Genomic DNA, 20,586 nt, shown 5'->3' with positions numbered 1-20,586 from the left:
TCCTAAATGAATTTAATATACTGCACGACATTGTAGGAAAAGTTTTCTATGCAATCACTTTCATTCTCCCACAAATTTTGGTGTAAACTTTTGGAAAATGAAACCTTAAGAGATGACTCAAGTGCTGGAAGCATCAGTAAATTTTTACAGTATTTCCTGAACCTGTGTGCAATATTTGTGTGTAAATTTAACACGAATCTGCACATCTGCTCTAAACACCCGGGTCAAGCAAAGTTATACTGCACAGCTTTGACCTAGAAAAGCACTTAAATACAATATTCATGCTTGTGTGGAGAAATGAACCTAAACCCAGCCAGTCTGTGACTTTTATTGCCACACTGAACAGAAATGGGAAGCTGCTGCTTGTGCTGGGAATATGTGAAATCTGAAGTCCTGCTGAGCTTCCATTTCCATTCATGTTTTTTAGTCCCCATTGGTTCTTCTCCACGTCCTTGGGTGTTTTCTAGCCTCACACAGAAATGATGTTTTAAATTGCCTTCATCTGCAATGCTCTTTCATTGTTGTCACGGGGCTCCAGGGAGGAATAAAACAATAATATTCAGGAGATGAAGTGGGTGTGTTTAACATGATAAAAACCCAGTGAGGCTGGAGCAGCAGGAAAGGCATCTCCAGGCTCAGGTGCTGCTGGGGGCAGATGTCCTGTGCTGCCCTCGCCGTGCTCGTGGCTGCCTGTGCCATCTGGGCACCACGAGCCACCTCCGGCCTGGCCAAGCCCAGCCTCACTCAGAACCCCCCAGGAATAATTAAAATAACCTCTCTGAGTAGAGCAGCTGACTTGGAAGAGATCAGGAGGAGCCCTCTTGTACCTTCCTATGCATTCTGAGGATTTCTGGGAGTTTTGCAGAGCAAACCTCTTGCTGTGCCCCAGAGGCTCAGCCCCTTTCCCCACATCTTTGGCATTTCCATGCACTTTGCTGGCCCTTATCTCTACACAACTCTTAAAATCAAATTTCGTCATGTTTCCCCACTGTCCCCTTTCCTTTCTCTTTCTCTCCCTCATTAGAATAGTTTGTTCTTTTCTGGCATTCAGTGGGAGTTAAAAAAAATAAACAGCCCGAAAATTTTGCTGGGCAGGATTCTGAGTGACGGCTGGGTCACAGGAGAAAGGAAACCTTTTGGTTTGAGCTGAACACTGGATGTCATTTTCCAGGATTTCTAAATGATTTACAAGGAAATAAATTTCATTATTAAAGATGAATATACTCTGGTTTTCAGATGAGACTGAGAGGGTGAGTAATTTCACCAAGACTTAGGAAAAAGAATAAAATCATCTGTATAATTTACCCTTGTATGTGGTTGTTAAGGAAAATAATATTAACAGAAATGGAAGAGTCTGAATGACTGATGTCTCGATTCCAGCATTATGTGGATTATAGTCAGGAAAATAAGGATGACCATGGATGCTTTAGACAGTCTGTTCCTCAGCCTTATGGTGTCTAAACGGCCAAATTTTATCTTAGAGAAAAAGCAGCTCTTGGGCTTGCAGTCTCTCCTTGGCTTTGGAGGCTCCTCAGGTGTATTTTACACAAATCAGAAACCCAGGACGGGAGCTGTCCTTTGTGTGCCCTCCTGGCAGTGAGCTACAGGCCATCATTTCAAACTCGGGAATTCAGCACATCCTGGTAACTGTGACTGGGATTATTGAGGATCCCTGCAGCTTTTCCCTGTGCTGTCCCAGCCATCCCTGCCATGCTGGAGAGCTCCAGAACTGTGCTGAGCTGCTGGAGCTGCCCCACCACTGAGCACCAATGTTCTGTGGTGGAAAACAGGCATTGCTCAGATGCCTGAGCTCCTGTCTGCTCCTTCCATTCTTTGAGTTTTTGCTTCCAGAGTTTTGTGTTGCTGCCTGAAGCTGCAGCAGATAAAAATTTCTACCCCAAATCCCTGTCGGTGGTGCCCATGGAATTTCTCCTTCACGTGTGAGGTTGAGTAGGTTGACTTTTGGGGGTGTGATGCAAACTGGGGGTGCCTTTGGTACAAGTCCCATGAGGAGGAGGCAGAAAGGGGCTCAGCCTGGAGAAAAGGAGGCTCAGGGGGAATTTCTGGCTCTGCACAACTCCCTGAAAGGAGGGGACAGCCGGGGGGTGTCAGGCTCTGCCCCCAGAGAACAAGGTCCACAAGAGGAAATGGCCTTGAGGTGTTCCAGGGGAGGTTTAGATGGAATGTTAGGAAAAATTTCTCCATGGAAGGTTGTCAAGGACTGGAAGAGACTCCCCAGGGGAGTGGTGGAATCACCATCCCTGGAAGAATTCTGAAACACCCAGGTGCCTGGGGATGTGGTGGATGTGGGAGGATAGAGAAGTGTGGGAAGATAGGGACAGGCGATCGGAAGATCTCGCGCTGGACGGAAAGATAGGGACCTCCCCTTTCTCCCGGTTTGTTGCCTAAGCAGACGAAGGTTATATAAGGCTGTGTAACCAGGGAATAAACGCCATTTACTGTCCTCCATATTGGTGTCTGTGAGTGATTGGCCCAAGCAGCCTGAGGCGGCTGCTGTGCCACTCTCGAACCAGGTCGCCCTGCCTCAGCAGAGGCAACAGGTGGACTTGGCAGTGTTGACTTAAAAGTTGGGTTCAATGATCCTAGAGGTCTTTTCCAACCTTAATGATCCCATGAGCCTGTGATTTTTAGTATAAATCCTTCCTTTTGGCAGCCTCTGGTGCTGCTCAGATTGCCCTGCTTTGGTGTGTGCTGGACCTGGTCCCTGGGAGTCGCTGCCTCGTCCCTCAGCTGCATTGCCCAAACTTCTGTGACCTCTGCGGGCTCACAAAAGAGGCAGCAACTCATTATTTTCCCAGCCTTGGAAGCTGCCTGGGAGCTCTGAGAGGAGTTTGGATGCTGGAGGGTGATGCAGATGCTGGAACCTGTCCCAGTGTCACCGAGCACGAGGCCCTGCAAATTAAACGGGTGAGGTAATAATAACCCCTGATCCGCGGGAGGGGCTCGTGTTTCTCAGCAGCTGAGGGGGAAATGAAACTTTGATGAGTTAACCAAGAGCCAGAAGCCTCCCAGCAGCTGTAAGGAGACACCTGAAGGGAAAGGTGAGTCAGGATGTGCCTGCAGTGAGGCAGGACTGATCCGGCCAGGGGAGCATCGCTTTCGTCCCGAGGAAACGGAGGAACCACCCGGGAGGGACTGGGGTGCCACGGGGCTGCTGGGGGAGCCAGGCACAGAGTGGGGACCCTTGGCATTCCCTCACTGCTTGGAGGGGATGTTCGCAGGGCTTCCTGTTCCTGAGGTATCCCACATGCTTTGGGGGAGGCAGGGATTTGCCCCGACTCCAGGAATCCTCATGGCGTGGGGTTGGTGGTTTCCTCACTCACAGGCACCTTCTGCTCCTTCTGTTCTTCAACCCTGGTGTTTTCCTGGTGTCATGTAACAATGGATAGCCATAAACAATCCTAAATAACCATAAATATGTTGCTGATCACGTTCAAAACTAAAGTTCTGTCAATGTTCCAGGTGGGTTGGTCTGCTCTCCAAATAAGACAAGAGCAAACAGCCTCCAGGTGTGCCAAGGGAGGTGGAAAATGAATGTTAGCAAACATTTCTCCATAGGAAGGGGTGACCGGCATGGGAACAGGCTGTGGTGGAGTCACCACTCCTGGAGGGGTTTAAGGGATGTGTGGTTGTGGGATTGGGAGTTCTGGGGGAACAGCTGGACTTGGTGATCCCAAAGGTCTTTTCCAATCTAACCAATGATAGCAGGAATTGTTTGGCAGGAATATGGAACGCTTCTTGCAGTTTTTTATGCTGCTCAGAGGGATATTTGGGCTCAGTTATTTTACCTTGATGCTTGCAAGTTTTGGGGTTTGTTTGTTTATTTTTGGTGGTTTTGTTTCGTTTTGTTTTGCTTTTCTGGAAATGCAGCAGAAGTGCATCCTTTAATATACTTAAAAAAGGAGGGAAAAAAGTACCCCAGTGGGTTGTTCAGCACAATCGCCCATTGTTATCCTGTGTTCTTAAATTGAAATGCTCTTAAATTGAAGCATCATGTAAAATACGTGGAGCCATGTTGTTTCCTTTTGCCTGTGTGCATATTTAACTTGTCACTTTGCCTTTTTCCTGTGACAAAAATGTGATGCAGCTCATTCCAGGGATGTGCTGAAGTCCATTTGCAGCCAGAAGTTGCTTTGAAGCAGCACAACAGAGGTTTTATTGATTTATCCTTTGCATTCAGAACAAAGCTTTGTGTGACCTGCTACAGGTATTACCAAAAGCTTCTATCAGCTCTTCCAGCTTCATCCCGAAAATAATTTGTGCTTTAGGATCTATTTTCAGAAGTCATTGTTTGCATATATGTATATACATAAGTCTTATTAATACAAACATCTGAATTCAGAGGCTTTTTAATTATTAAACATGGCAGAAATTAGTGCTAAATGGAACTCATGAGAATTCTGTTCAGAATATCAGGACAAATTCTGTCATGAAAGCACAATTGAAGTGTAATATTTACGTTTGTCAATATGCCATAGGTGCTACAGCTTGGAATTTATAGGGATACATTTTCTATTTCATGGCAATTTGACCTGATTTTATTTTATTTTATTTTATTTACAGGATTAGCTGGCACTGCTGCAGACCTAGAAAAAAGAAAGCTTATTTTTGGAAAAAATTTTATACCTCCAAAGAAGCCAAAAACATTCATACAGCTAGTTTGGGAAGCGTTGCAGGACGTGACTCTAATCATCTTGGAAATTGCAGCCATCATATCTTTGGGGCTTTCGTTTTATCAGCCACCTGGAGAAGGGAATGAAGGTAAAAACTTTTCACAGAAGTCATCTCAGTTTAAGCAAAGCATGTCCTAAATCTCAAATCAGTTCCATCACCACCCTCCAGAAGGTCACCAACAGGAAATTTCCACGTGGTTTGTTCCTGATCCCATTACATCTGCTCCTGACATATTTTTCTTTTCATCTTGACGTTTCTTTATGCAAATCCTGAACCTCATGACGTGAGTTAAAGGAAAATCATAACTTTCTTGTGAAACTGGAGGGGTTTTGATACAGTTTGCACCTCTGAGCCTGCATTTGGAGGGTGTTTGATTCATCCTTTGTGGTTGTTTATCACATATTATGGATGAGAAATATGTAATTGCTTATGTAACTGCTGGATCCCATTGCAGGAGCACAGATCTCCAGTTTACACCAGATGAAGGCTTGAACTCAGTGAGATTCACACATTTTAGTATTTTTAGTGGTGCAGCTCAGGCTCGTGAGCCTGGCTCCAAAGGGAATGTTGGAGCAAAGTCCTGTTCCTGGTAAATATTCTCCATATTCTGCAGAGCCTTTCTGGCTGCAGGAAGTTTTACCACCCTGCCTGCCCCCCTCCTCTTTTCCCAATTCCCCCCCACCCTCTTTGGAAAGCACTCTTGAATTCACATGCTTAAAATATTTGTTCCTCTCTATAAATTCAAGATTTCCATTTCTGGCAGCTGATCCAGATTTTTTCCTCCCCCCCTCTCCTGCTCCCTCCCAGACTTCTAAAGCTGGATCAAACATGCTGTGTGAAATGACGTGAGCAGCTTGGCAAATGTAGGAAGAATGTCTTCCTCTAAATATAGCCCTGAAATGCTTTTTACATTTGCTGCAGTTTCCTTTGGCTGCTTTCCTTGCAGCCCCTTCCTCCTTCCCTTCCATTCAGCAGCACAATCAGCACGTAGCCATGCACAGCTCCTGGCTCCTGCTCGGGGTTCTTTAATCCTTTATAAATAATTGGGACTCTTTCATTGCTTCCTCACTGCATTTTGAATACTTGGCTATTGATCCAGCAGGTGCTCCATTTAGGCATGAAAAGATAAAGGAGTCATTGCCTTTTTTTTTTTTTTAACTGAAGAAAATGTTATTTATTGGAATTACCTCATCTCACTGGTGGGATACCTTGGGGACATTATAAACCATGAGAGATTCTTTACAAAATTAGAATTTAACTTAGACTAAATGTGCAGATTGCCCTATCTTATTTTATTTTGTTTTAATTTGGGGCAAAGGAATTTTGAAAGCATGATTTCTGGTGGGATACCTTGGGGACAGTATAAACCACGAGAGATTCTTTACAAAATTAGGATTTAGCTCAGACTAAATGTGCAGAGTGCCTTATTTGATTTGATTTTGGGGGGAAGGAATTTTGAAAGCATGATTTCTCCAGGTTTTAGGAAGAGGGGAGCTGTGTCATCAGGCAGTGGAGGCTTGTTCCTTTCTTTTTCAAATTGTTATTCTTATTATTTTGATCCTGCATTTAAAATGTTTCTTTTCCCATGGGAAGACAGGAGCCAGCTGAGATTCTGAGGGAGTCTGGAAAGCTCAGCAGCACAGCCTGGGAAAATGTGTTTGTGTTTTCCCACAGCACAGCATTCTATTCAATAGTCACTGCTCTCCCTGCTTTAAGAATTGTTTTCCTGAAAGGTTTTGCCCTGGTGTACACAAGAAAATAAATCAAATTAGTGAATATCTTGTAATCCAGTTTGTGGAACACATTGTAAAGATCTTCCACAATTTTTTTGGAATTCTTTCTTTGAGCAGCTGTATAAATAATTCCATTTAATTTTAAAATTAGTATATCATAAATTGCTGCCAAGGGTACCTTTAATTTATTGTTAGATGACCTTTTTGAAGAGTCCCAAACACTGGAAAATGGACATATTAATCTTGATTTTGCCTTGGTGAAGTGGGGATTAATCCCACTTGAAAATGATTTTAATGGGTTTGTCTTCAGTATTCTCCTTTCCTGACTCTCCCCAGAATGAAAATTTAATTGAAATATGCACTTATTAGCAACTTTTATGTTGTTTTCTTTTTTTTTTCCTTGAAAAAAATATATTTACTGCTGAAAGTACAGCCAGGTGTTAGAAAGGAGAGCTGGCACATGTTGTTCTGTATTCTTGATCTTGCCTCCTCTTTAAAATTCTATTTTTTTCTTTTGTTTTTCCAAATGAAATGCATTTTCCTTTTGAAAATGAGCTAAGAGGAGTTTTCTTTCCACACTGATTTATTCAACCACCACTGCCAATATTCTGAGCTCATCAACTTCTTACTTGGAGTACCTTGAAAAGTTGTCACTCCCCCAGAAGTGACAGTCTTGCTTTGGAGGATTAAAGGATAATATGGAAACAAGAGACTTTAGAACACAATGTCAGGGGAACACCACTTGTAAACTGAGCATTTATCTGCCTTTATTTAATATATCTATATCTGCCTCTCACACATCCTAAACTTATATCTACCAGTGGCATTACTGGTTAATATAATAAGTTGAACTCATCTGTATTTTTAAAAATTAGTATAACTCTTTTCTTGGCTCTTGAAACCCACTCATTACTTTTGATGCTGTAACAGAATTAATATTAGCTGCTGTCTGCAGTTGAAGTGCAAAATATATTTCTCCTGAGGCTTTTGAAGGAAAAAAGCTGGATAAAATTCACACTTCCAACAAATATTAGAGTGCTCAGGAGCCTTGTGTAAGTGTGGAGCATCATGGATGTGAGTGTTCACATCTTCATTTCAGATCTGGGTGAGTCTTGGAGAACGTGATTTCCATTTCTGGTGCAGTCAGGCAATCTGATCTAGAGGAATCTCTGGATAAAAGTGCACTTTTATTGCTTCTCCAGAAGCCACCCCAGTTCTTCCTTTTCATATTCCTCAGTAGCAGTGCAGGTTTCAAGAATGTTGTTCTCAGGAGTGGTTTTGATGATCTGCTTTGCATTCCCTTTCACCATCTGACAGGCCATTAGAAGCAATTGAGAACTTCTGCATAAATTATTGTCAGCCCCGTGGCAATTACTGCTCTCATTACTGAGCCACAGGAAATCAGTTTTCTGCCCTTTCAAAAGAGTGCGAAACTGAGGCTGGATTTTAGCAAATGCATCTTGAGAGAAAATTCCCAGTGCAGGTGGGGATCGCACAGGGCTGTGGCTGGCTAAGAATATTTTGTTTCTCAGGTAAATCCCTTCTATGCCCTGGGTTTGTGGATTTCAGAGTGTTCCCTGGCCATGCAGAGTAGGGGATCTGTGATAGCTCAGAGGATCTGATGAAAGTGTAAAATAATTTAATTAGCGTTATTTTTTGGTAATGTTGATTAGAGGTAGTCCAGGACTAAAATCGAAATGGTTGTCTTTGTATATCAATACATGGTGAAATGATTTTTATGAAGAGTTTGTAAAGAAATGCCATGTCCTGTTTTTAAAGACAGTATGAGTAGATAGAGAGCAAGCCATGGACTCAGACCATCACTTTGCTTGAGGAAACAGGACATCTTTTAGGAAAGAGAGTTTGGACTCAGAAATCCAGCGAGGGAATGGGAAATGGCTTCTCTTGGCCATCCCAAAATATCCGTCTTATTGTGCTTGTAGAAATGCAAGTATCTCCTCTTCTGCCTGGTTGTTGGTTATTTTTGGTGGGTTGTTTGTTATTTTTGGAGGGTTTTTGTTGTTTTGGGGTTTTTTTGTTGTTGTTTGTTTGTGGGTTTTTTTATGGTTTTTGGTTTTTTTTGTTTGTTTGGCTGGTTTGTTTTGGTATTTTCCTCACTGTTTTCCCTCAGAGCTCTGCTGGAGCAGTCCCTTCTGGCAGAAATGCCCTGGTGGCACTTTGCAGCTCTGTCCCTTTCTGGGGCTGCTTTCCCCCAGTCCCCCAGCAGGATTCTGCTGCTTTGGTGCCTCCCCCATCTCTACCCATATGAACTGGTCAAAAATTCCCTTCAAACAAACACCTTCAGCATCACTTTCTGAGCAAACACCTTCAGCAGCACTTTCTGAGCCCTCTCCAATCCTCCTCCTTGCTTCTACCTTCAGCCCCTGCATCACATGTGGATCTTATTGCAAAAACTGCTGATGTCAAGCCCTGCCAATCATCTGCTGTTTACAGGAGTGTAACAAACCTTTTAACTGCTCTTCCTTGAATTCTCTTTCCTTCTGTGGATTGCAAAGGGGGAGAAAGCAGCCTGGGGTAAGATGTTTCAACATCCCAGTGTTTACCAGGAAGCCCCAGGCAGGATATCTATTTTCCAGTGTACAGCTTTTAGCAGCTTAAAGGTGGAATAAAAAGGAAAAGCCTTTTTGGTTCAGACAGCTTCTGTTAAAATTCCCAAGGCAAAGGTCTGGGTTGAAAACAAAGTGAAATGATCACTTACATCTCTCAGTGCTGCTCAGCAGGGCTTTGACTGGGTTACCCTTCCCTTACTCCTGCAACAAGTTGGAAAAACACAGGAACGGGACATGGTCCCCTGAAATTTGGCCTCCCAAGCTGCTTGCATTGTGTTGGTAGTTGCAGATGTTGCAACACTTGCAGATGTTGGTGGTTTTATGCTGCGGCTGCTGCCCAGGGCTGGAGCTGGGGCTCCTGCTGGCCTTTCATGACCTAAAAGAGAATTTATTTCACATTTTATAAATAAAAGAGACTTTATTTCATGGGGTTCATCACTCAGGTGTTTTCTTATCATTTTTATAATGTGCCACATTGCTCAGTGGGGACTCAAGCTGGAGTTTTGAACCAGAAAGGGCATCCAGAGACTGGAGGGAAGGTGCAGCTGCTCCACAGCTCCTGTGAGTGTGCTGCCTTACCCTGTGTCTGTGCTGAGCCTCCCCGCAGAGGCAGCACTTGCTCAGACTCGTGGCACAACTGTCATGGGAATGTCAAATCCCTGCTCGGATGGGATGGACAGCAGGGCTCAAACAGCCAGGAAGAGGCAGGAGCCAACCTGTCAGCAGTGCCTGAGTCACCAGGCAGCAGGAAAGGCTCTCCTTGCAGAAGCCAAGGCAGCCAAGGGGTGTTCAGATTTAAAAAACTCTGTAAAAATCAGTCAGAGGGGGAGAAAAAACCCAAAGCCAAACAAACAACTTCTCCACCTCCTTGTCCAGATCTCTGGAGTGGGGTTGGAAGTGCTGTGCTGTTCCTGTCTTCTCCCAGATTCCTGCCTGTGGAGTACAGCCCAAGATGTGTTCTTTGACATTTCATCTCTTTAGCAGCTCTGGAAATAAGTCACAGTGAGGAAGATTTGACCAGCTGTTAGTTTGGGTATCTCTGGGAGAAAGTGAAAAAAAAAAATTATTGGTATTAGAAAGAGTACCTACAAAAAAGAATATCTAGATATGAAAAAATACAGAGCAATTGGCAGCAAGCTTCTTTTTCTTAGTTAGGAGTGAAAATGTTGAATGTAATGTCAACTAGCTTTAATTTCTGTGCAGTTTGTGCTGATGTACATTAAAAAAAATTCCCGTAAATTTGGACAGTCTCATTCTCCTCCATGCAAATTCCTTACCTTGGAGTTCTGCTGGAGCAGAACAGCTGCAGTAGTGTGTCTGCTGGGCTCAGGTACAATGTTCCAAAGATGGGATGTCTGTCCCAATCCCCTAGCACTCAGTGTGGGTATTCCTAAAACATCAAAACCAATTGGAATAAGATGAAATGGAGACATTGCTCCCTCAAAACACTTCAAAATGTTGTTATTGTGCTGTGTCATTTGTGGTTGCAGCTCTCACCTTTCTTTGGGTCACTTTGTGGTTTTCCTGCTTTAAGCTGCTAAAGAGAATTTCAGGGATCAGGGAAGGTGAAACAGGCAGGAGAAGCCCCTTTCTATGTTGCCATATGTGTCAGGACTGCTTGACCAGAAATTGGATAGAATTCTTCTTTTTTTCCCCCAGCTTTTAAACTGTGATTTTCTTCCCTTCACTTTCTTTGCCAATAGTTGTGGCAGAACTGCACTCATTTTAGTAATTTCAGGTAGGTGATATTTGGAATTTCTCACTCCTTTCATATCCAATTCTCAACAATTTTCTTCCCACTCTCCCAGCAACATTTTCCTTTCTCACACTTACTGCCCCAGATCAAAAAACTCCTTCTATTCCCTTTCCAAGAAGCGTCGTGTCTCAGGAAATGGGTCTAGTGGATATTTATATTTTTTTTTTCCTGGGGATTCTAGAAACCTTCCCTCTCTGTGATGAAATCATCTTGTTCTTAGATTGTATAAACACAGCAGATGCCTGGTGGGGAAACCTGGAAATAGAACCCCACGTGAGCAACCGCGGCTTGGCTCAGGAGCCGCGCGCAGGTGTCGGCAGGGCAGGAGGCGACCCTTGGATCCACCAGGCATGGCAGGATTGTCCCTGCAGGAGCTCTGCCACCTCATCTGCTCTGGGAAATGGCACTGGGAGCTGTGAAACCCTCTGGGGAGAGCGTTCAGCTCCTGCCAAGGGCGGACACGTCGGGGTTGTTTGGTTTGGCTTTGTCGCTGTTGAGCATTCGTGTTGTTTTAGGCGTACAAATGAGCACGGCTCAAGAGTTTGTTGGAACAAGGAATTCTCCTGTGCCCCTCGGATTAAACGGCCCGGGGGAATAAACAGTTGGTTTGAAAAAGGGAAAGCACTGATTGCTGAGGAACTCGACGCAAATTTAATTAAACTGAATTAAAAGTAACCTGAGATAAATAGCCACATGAAGGTCTGGTGCCATCCTCTGAGGATTCGGTTCACTTACTTCCTAGAGAGGCACAATTGAATAAAAACTCAATCTTTTAATGCAGCATTTATCAATTTTTTTATGTTGTCTTCACCTTTTCAGCCCAGCCTCCATTTCCCTTAGCATATCAATTTAGGAGGGCTATTGAGTGCATAAAGAAGCACATCCATTTCTTAAATCCTTTGCAAGACCTTTCCATCCTGAGGGTCTTGCAGGGCCCATCCAAGATGGCAGGACATTTTCCACAGGAAAACATTGCATGCATCTCCCTGTCTCTAAAAATCTGCCACCCCGAGGTACATTAATATGCAATTAATCAATTTGATTAATGAGTGAAAAACTGAGAAATGTCAGAAATGAGTCAGCTGAACCAAAGTTAATTCTCTAGTCTTTTGTGGCAGCTTTACATCTTAATCTTTTTATTTTTTTTTTTTTAAGAGCATTTTACATGTGATAACGTAGATTGCATTAAAAATGCACAAACGTGGGCAACACAAAAATCTATTTTGTAAGGCCAATGTTAATGGTATATTGCAACCCTCCTAAAATCATAACAGCACACAAAAATAAACAACTGTAAGTCTTTTGCCAGCCCTCTCGGTTATGAAGCCAAGATCAAGATGAAAAACTGACTCCACAATTTGTGTATGTGCACTTTAACCAATGTCTCCCAGTGACATTTTTTGGACACTGAAAATCTGTCCTCTCTTCAAGTCTTCTCTATTAAACACAGAGAAAATATGAAGCCTTTTCAGAAGAAAGTAAGGCAAAATTCATTTGTTTTAACACTTTGGAGTGCTTTGAAGCCTAAATGTCACCCCATTTCACAGCCTGCGCTGGTACAAAGCCCCAACAAGAACTGAAAATATTCACAAAACTTTGCTACAGATGCTGAAAACAACAAGTGGTGAACATCTTCCAGCTTCTGATTTGTCTCATTCCGTAAGTCTGCACAGAGAGTGTTACATAATATTCTCCAGGCACTGAACAATAAGAGATCAATGGGAAGTCATGGATATCAGGGGGTATAAGGGCCACACAGCCTTAAAAGCTGATGTGTCCTAAGAGGAATCCTTCATTGTCTTTGTTGCTAAACAGATCACACTGATCCAGCTGCCACTGCACCAGAGAGTTTTATTGTGCTGCCCAGGGAGGAGCATTCTCAAGAGAAGCTGAGCTATTAGAAAATAGCAATTTTTTCATATAAAATAGATTAATCTCAAAAGCAGAGATTGTTGTCAGAGTTAGTAAACAGCTTTTAAGGAGTGTTGCTGCACACACTCAAATTCTTTTCTCCTCCACCATAAAAATTAAACCATGAGATTCCCCCAGGATTTTTTAAATCAGTCTAAGCAGTCTGTCAGCATGAAGGGGACGAAGCAGTTGGCAGCCTGGAAAATAGATGAAACAGAAGTATTTGCCCTCTTAAAAACAGCTTGTTCTGCCAAAACCCCCATTTAACCTCCTTCCTCCCAAAGCAGGGATGAGGTGAAGCAGCATATGGCTTATAGAGACATTGCCCCAATCTGTTTGGCTAAAGAAATTTAGTTCTTGTAAGAATTTACTTTTTCAATTCCTGCTCTAGATATTACTTCAATGCCAGGTCTAACTATCCAGGAGCAGAGAGCAGGACAGCTCAGAGTTTGTGTGCTGTGTGTCCCAACTCTCACTGTCACCAGTACTGGTACAAGGCTGAGCTCATGGGGAGGACATTGTGCCCCTTTGGGTCATCCTTCCCTGGAGACACTGATGAATTTCTGAAACATCTTTGCTTTGGTGTTATTCTCAAAAGGAGGGATAGATTTATGTTGGGGGCTCCTCCACAGGATGAATGGGTGAGAGTCCTTTGTGCTGTGGAGTCATGGGGAGAGGAGCCAGGCAGGGCTCAGACTGAGCCTGCAGAGCCTTTCCTGGGGCTTGGCACCCCCAGGCTTGGGATGATGCTCCTGGAGAGAGCTCCAAGGCCAGGGAGGGCCACGGCAGCCACCCCTATGCCTCCAAACGTGGTGTTCTGGCTGGATCTGTGGGTTTGGGGAGCTCCCAGCCCCTGGGGGCTGTTTGGGGTGCTGACAGCCAGGGATGACGGGCAAGGGGGTGCAGGGCTCACCTGGCCATGGCCCTGACCCCAGGGCTGGCCAGGAAGGCAGGGCAGTCCTGCAGGGCAGCCGGGCTGGGCTTGCCCAGAGCTCCCCAGTGTTCCCTAAATTAGGAATGATGCCAGGAGGAATGCTGGGTGGGTAAATCAGAGAGCACTCCAGCCTGGTCTGGTTAATCCCAGCCTGGCAACACCAGCCTAAGGCAGGAGATGATGAGCAAATCCACCTGAGGGGATGCTGGAGGAGATTTAGTCCCTCTCATACTCAAAAGCATCACCAGTGCTTCAACCCTCCCTGACTGATATTTATCAGAGTTATCTCTAAAAGATTCCAGTGATGGAAAGTCTCTGATTTCCCTGCATAATCTGAGTGTCCCTACACAGGGACATGAATTTCTGGTGTGTAACCAGGGTGTCTCTTGTAAGAGTTTAAACTCAACGCTGCGTTTTGTGTTTTACAAGGATGTAAAGACCAATGTGTGGTGTTTTATTTCCAGCCATATTTTGTGTACTTGAAGACAGCCTGATTATAAATACCAGGGAATAGGTGTTTGTGCAGACTTCCCCCTCTTTTTGTTTGGGGATTTGAAATTTGAGCAGCATGGCAGTAGTAGAGAAAATGCAAATATTGCACTGAAGCTGACAAAGGGAGCAAAAATATTACCTTAAAAATATTGACCTGGTTTTTGAAAAAAATAAATCAAAATTCCCTCAAATCAATGGGAACCCAAAAGCTCTGAAAACATCTTTATTGCCAAAAGTTAATAGCTTATGAAATAAAATTAAATAATATAAAATACAGGAATATGGAATGTTTTCTTATCTCATCGTGATTTAAAAATAATTTTTAATTTGGCAGCTTTAAGATACCAATTAGTATTCAAATTTGAAGAATCTTTATGATGTGACTTTTTAAAGATGAAATATTTCTGGATCGGGTTCTAGGATTATTTTATAGTTGGAATTGAGACAAACTGTGCTACATCCTGAAGTCTGCCTGTGCTTGCAGTTCCTCACTGTTGGTAGGCTTGATTTAGGATGAAAAATTATTACCTGGAAAAAATATGTTTAAGCACAGAAACAAACCAGAAATACCTTTTTGAACAGGAAGGCACTTTGCATATATGCATATTTTCATGTACATATATAAATACACACATTATCTCTCCTATTAGAAAAGTAGCATTTAAGCAAGTAATTTTGATTTATTTCTGTTCTGCACAAGTTCTGCCTTTTCTCTCTAGGAGATGCTGCTCCTCTTTTTTCAGTTGAGTGTGGATAATTAATATGCAGAAAATATAGAATGCACATTCTAAATGGAGAATATCCTGATTTCCTGCAGCTTTGGATAGAGCCATGTGAACATTTTAGTTTAGAATTTGTCTCAGAAATCCCCTCTCCTGTCTGTCCCCAGTGGGGTTCACACTGAAGGTAGTTTTGGTTGTGAATTCAGGGGGGATTTCACCCATCCTTTGGGGTGAAAATAAACTGAAACCCACAGCTCAGGGTTCCCTTAGCACAGAGATGGGCATGTAAAACTGCTTTTGTAGGGGCACGCTAATATTGGGAGAACTTCTTGATGCCTGCTGCTGTAAAACATTTTGACAAAATTTTAATCTCTTACTGAGCTCATTTCTCACCCCTTAAAGCTTCCAGCACAAAGGAATGGAGATGAGAAATGGAATGAAAGCAATAAAAACTGCAGGTTATGAGGAGGTTTTGTGGCTGTGCTCTAGAAATCTTCCCTATCTCCTTTGCCAGGTTTTCTCCTTGTCCTGAGCAAGGCAGGGGCAACACCAGGAGAGGCTCAGGTGCTCCAGGACTGACTCCAAGGGCAATAGTTGAATTTTCTGGGATTGCAGGGGTTTTTTTTGTTTAAGCTCCTCAATTGCAAATTTTCTTTATCAGTGCCTTTCCAGCTCTGAACCTCTGAAAACTCTGAATTGCTCTTTGAGGACCTGGTAAATCAGTCACTTAAATCAGTCACCTTTCCTCAGTAACCTCTCTCTGCAGGGTGGAAAAAGTTGGCAATTTCTCTCTAAATTGTCTGGGTTTGTGAAGTGTTTCAGACCTTGGAAAAGGTTTCTGCTAGCACAGAACACAACCAAAGTAACTGCAATCATCTACAGAAATGTTTATATGCTTGCTAGCTTTCACTAAATTGAAATGATTAATAACAGCCACCAGATTATTACCTCGTGCTGCCTCTTGCTCACTGTTCCTGAAGTGCTTTAACCTCATCTTGTGCCTCCTCCTCTCCTTCTTCCCCTTTTCACCACAAGCACATCCAAGTTTTTCTAACTTTCCCTTTAATAACCTATGCCTTTCTTCCCTTTTTTTAATTTTTTTTTCCTTCTAAACTCTTCCATATCATTAAATTCTGTTCATGCAGAGGAGGTTTCTCAGGCCAGTTTTGAATTTTCTTGATTTGAAGGGCAGCCCAGGTGAGTGCCTGGGTGTTTGCTCAGCCCTCCAGGCTCTTGGGCAGGTTGTGTCAGTGTGGTCAGGCATCCCCACTCCATCCCCTGCTCCTCTTGGGGTTTTAGAAACTCCAGTGAAACATCTGTCAAGATTTCCAGGCAAAGTCAACCATTTTTCAGTTTTGTTTTTGCCGATTTTTGGTAGGATTTCTGTTAAATCCTCTCCGTTAGAACACCTTGTTTTAAAGCTTCAAAACCAAAAAAAAAAAGGAGAATATTTTTGGAAGCAAGCACATTTCATTTCTACCAGAACACAGAGCGGGATGGAACAGCACAAGCATCCATTACTGAGGCAGATGCCACCCCAAAAACCCTTTTTCAGTGATTTGCTCTTTTCATCCCCGTGCTTCAGACAGAAAGGGAAGAGGCTCTGTGGATAGGCACAAGACAGACAGCTCTCATCTGATCGTGCTTTGATCGGTTATTTGTTGCTCTCTGTCAATGTGAAACGTTCTGCAGGGCTCTATTTAAAGCTGAGTGCCCCGATGAGAGCTGCTTTTAGGGAAACATTTCTTTATTTGCCCGGGTTTCTGTGTTTCCTGGGGCTCTCACTGATCCGAGTGGGAGCTGAGGAAGTGCTCAGAGCCTCCCTGCTTCCAGCTGCACTTCACAAGTGCTGGAAGTGATGCCTTTTTGGGCTACCTAAAACCAGAGGCCAGGCAGAATTAAGGGAATAAAAAGCAATCCTATTTATTGAAGGGCCTTCAGGTACATTTCAAGCAGTTGAAGCCCCCCAGGCGCTACACCCAAAATGGACCAGAGGTCACAGATTTTGACACTTGTATAAGTTTGGTCCATTTGCACATTGGGGGTTCATCTGCCCATTCCAGCTCCAGGTAATGAAGTCATTGACCCCAGGTTTGCTCCCCCAAGTCCCTTTTGTTCCCATCTCTGGGTCTGAGGCAGTGAGGTGTCCTTGATTGCCAGTCCTGGAGAGGAATTGTTGTGTCTGCCCAAAAGGGGAAAGCTGCAGCTGGCACTGAGTGTGGGGTTTGGAGTTCTACACTAGAGAACTGCAGGAGTGCAAATAGATGGAAAATAGACAAGCTAAAATGCTAAGGCATCAGAAGTCATCAGGGGTTGCTCCATGAGGAATGGGAGCATTCCTGTTTTTAGAACCCAGCTGCACCTTTATCTCTGACATGGCTACTTAGCAGCAGCTCCAAACTTAGCAGATTTTCCTGACATTATATATATTTTTTTCTTCATCCATTCATATTAAAAAAGACAACTTTATCCCAGGGGCTGCAGCATTCCCTCTGCCATTTTTTTTTTCTAATAGCAATTTTAGAATTCTAAATCAAACTTAATTAAACTTTTCCAAGTGAGTAAATGTCAACATATGGACAGCCACTTCCCTGCTAATATCAAGCTAACAGAAATTCTAATTTCTAATTGGTTTTATTCTTAATGATTTGTTTGCATTGGCACAATAGCCTGTTCTAAATGTGGTCTTGCAACATGTGATCATGAAAAAAAAAAAGGATTTATTTCCCTCCTTCTTTTACTCTGAATTAACCAATGACATTTATTAGTGTTCCATCCAGAGCTCTGGGATCACAGTTCCTCATGTTGCTAATTCAATTTAGCCCATACATCTTTCAAACAGGATTTGTGTTTTACATTGATTTTTTTTCCATAGTTATGCCATTTAAACAACCTCATCTGAAGGGGATCCCTTGTTTGTGCTGCGTGTTCTTCATTGCTGTAAATTGGTTTTTGATGAAGTCTGAATTTAAAACACTTTCCTGGTAGAGTTTCTGGGACTATCAAGGCTGGTTGCTGAACCAGATTTCTCAATGTATTTTTATCTGCATGGAACTGAGCTGATGTTGTCCAGCTTTTTTCCATGAAAAACCCTGAGAAAAAGAACCTAAAACTATTTAAGGTTAAGGCATGTGCACCTGTTCTGCATTCTTGGAACAGTGACTTAAATGTGGAGAATTTTGTAGCTCTATTTTTATATATCCTGTATGAATACAAAGAAAGCTTCAGCTTGCACCAGAATTTTCCTTGTGGACATTAATATTTGTGCTGAAATCAAGAGAAATGTCAGAACCACTTGTTACTGACAAATTTATTTTTATATTTGATTTTTTTTCACTGTTTCTACAGAGAGAGTTAAATAATATTAAGTATATTTCTTTATGGAATAGTTGTAGGTCATACTAAGAGCTGTTTGTTTTTTGAGAGAGGGTCACTGTAATAATTATCCCAGCACAGCCTTCCTTGCACTGTGGAATATATTGTCCTGTAATTTTGACTCACAGCCTCTCAATCCCTCAAATAATTATTACTTACAGAATTTTAAAGAGGAATGATTTTTAAATTTAATTATTTTGTCTTTTTTTAAAGTATAAAGTATTTTTTGTTTGTTTAGCAGTGCCTGTGAGGCTGTTTATAGTTGTGTATTATTACAGGGGTAAACATTCTTGTGTAAAAACACTTTTCCTGCAAATTCCTACTGGGCTGCAGAAATTTAAGGGAATGCAATTGGTCTTTTCTAGGTGTTTTGATGAAGATATATTCCACTGGTATACACCTATCTTGATTTTTGCCATATTCTAAAATGCTTACAAAGAACTGCTTCTAGACTGAGATCACATGAAATTTTATTAGTAGAAATTGTCTTTTCTGAAGCTTCCCATTATAAAATCCTTGTTCCTTAATTTCCTGGTTTCCTGGCTGGATATCCAGCCAGTCTGTCTGTCTTTATGACTTTCTTTTTTCTCTATTTTGAGCCCATCACCTGTGGAATGAGAGAACAAAGGAGGTCCTGCTCAGCACTGCTTGGGATTTTTTGAGTCGATTGATATTTTTATTATGATGTGGAGTTTTTTATTTTTCATTTATTTTATATTGGTTTTTATTTATTTACATTTTTTATTTATTATTTTTCATTTTAAAATTTATTTTATATTGTTTTTTATTTATTACAATCTGGTGTTGCCCACTGCATCAAACTCTCCATTCTGTGGGGTTCCCCACACCAGGTCAGCCTTGGGAGCCAGCTCCTGACAGAAGTTTAGTCCCCAGCTGGTGACAGTAACAACACATTGAGAACTTGTAGAGTGCAAAATATGCACTTTTTTTGTCATGTGGGACCTGCAGATTAAAGAATTATTTCCTAGTGCAAAGTGACCTACATCTGCTTTCCACAAATCTGTGCTGGGCTGTAAAATCTGAGGTCCCCCAGGCGCCTTCCCTTCAGGAGAGGTGTGCAGACCTCTGACAAAACTTTTGGATAGTCTCATCACACATTGCCAGGGTGCCAGGCACGACTCAGCTCTTGGCTGGGGACAGCAGGGAATGAGATTTAGAACTTTGGGATGGCATAAAAAATCTTCTCACATATTTTCCAGGAAGAGATCCTCCAGAAATATTAATTCTGCAAGTAGCACTTGGCTAGGACGTGTCCTTGCAAGTCAAGTGGTTGAATAACTGCACTTGAATCCTTGTTAATAAACACAGAACAACTTTTTAAGGTCTGATTCCTGCATTTGCAGCCCATGTTTTACTTTTAGAATATGAGGTTTTATTTACCTGACGTCTCTAGCTTGGAGCAATATAAGTGAAGCTACAACAACCCAACATCAAGGTTTTTCTCTTGCAGTCCCTTAGAACAGGACTCATGATGAAAATTCCTTTTATTTTTTTTTTTTCCTTTCTCTATTTTCCCTCTAGCAAAGAAAAGGAACCAAAATTGAATATAAACATTGTAGAAGTAGTTGCTTGGTCCTTTGGTGGAGTGATGACCCATCCTTTTGCCCGATCTCTCCAAAATGAATTTCCTTGGAGATGCCAGGCAGAAGAATCCTGCTTGACACACCCCATCTCCTGAAGTGGAGGGAATATTTCAATTATCATTCCTGTGCTCATGAATTTTTCTGATCAGGCTGAAGAATATGTGAATCTATCTATCTGTCTATCTATCTATCTATCTATCTATCTATCTATCTATCTAAATATATATCTATATATAGATATATGTGTATCTTTCTATCTATCTAATCTATCTATATCTATATCATCTATTTATATCTATACCTACATCTATATAATTTATATCTATATCTACTATATCTGTCTATATAATCTATATCTATATCTATATCTATATATCTATCTATATCTATGCTTACCGGGCCCCCACATTTGTTTCCTTGCATATATAAGCCAAAAAAAGTGTAAATATTTAATAGGAAGCTCTGGAGCTGGCAGTTACATAACAAACCCACAGGGAGAGCAGCTCTTTGCTTCCCCCTCCCTGCCCCCCTGGAGCCCTTACATAACAAACTGATGGATCACAAAGCCAGGAATTCTCATATTGGGTTCAAAGACGTGTCCAGAAGTGGCTTTTAGTGAGTGAACAAACTCCCTGACTCGATGTTCGTGGGGTAATTTTGCCACCCTCATAAAAGCCTTCTGTGGGTTTGGAGAGCACTGATCCTGCAGGTAGCCTGGAAATGTTTCTCAGGGCTGAGTAACCCCTTGGAGGGAGCGAGGGAAAGCAGGAATTGTTGAAGGGGCAGTGATTCCT

The 20,586-nt window shown here is 42.4% G+C and overlaps 1 protein-coding gene across 1 annotated transcript in view; it reads left to right on the top strand.

Annotated features, from left to right (window-relative positions):
• The window catches only part of ATP2B2 (ATPase plasma membrane Ca2+ transporting 2), a 388,824-nt gene that overhangs the window by 276,720 nt on the left and 91,518 nt on the right, over positions 1-20,586 (top strand). The window contains exon 5 of the mRNA XM_041427564.1: positions 4,585-4,782. Coding sequence (XP_041283498.1) covers positions 4,585-4,782 — 198 coding nt within the window. The remainder of the gene's footprint in view (positions 1-4,584; positions 4,783-20,586) is intronic.

Source organism: Onychostruthus taczanowskii, unplaced genomic scaffold (assembly GCF_017590055.1).
Source record: "Onychostruthus taczanowskii isolate IOZ18803 unplaced genomic scaffold, ASM1759005v1 scaffold116, whole genome shotgun sequence".
NCBI classification, from domain to species: domain Eukaryota; kingdom Metazoa; phylum Chordata; class Aves; order Passeriformes; family Passeridae; genus Onychostruthus; species Onychostruthus taczanowskii.
Note: the sequence above shows the minus strand (reverse complement) of the source record. Positions and strands in the feature narration are given on the sequence as shown.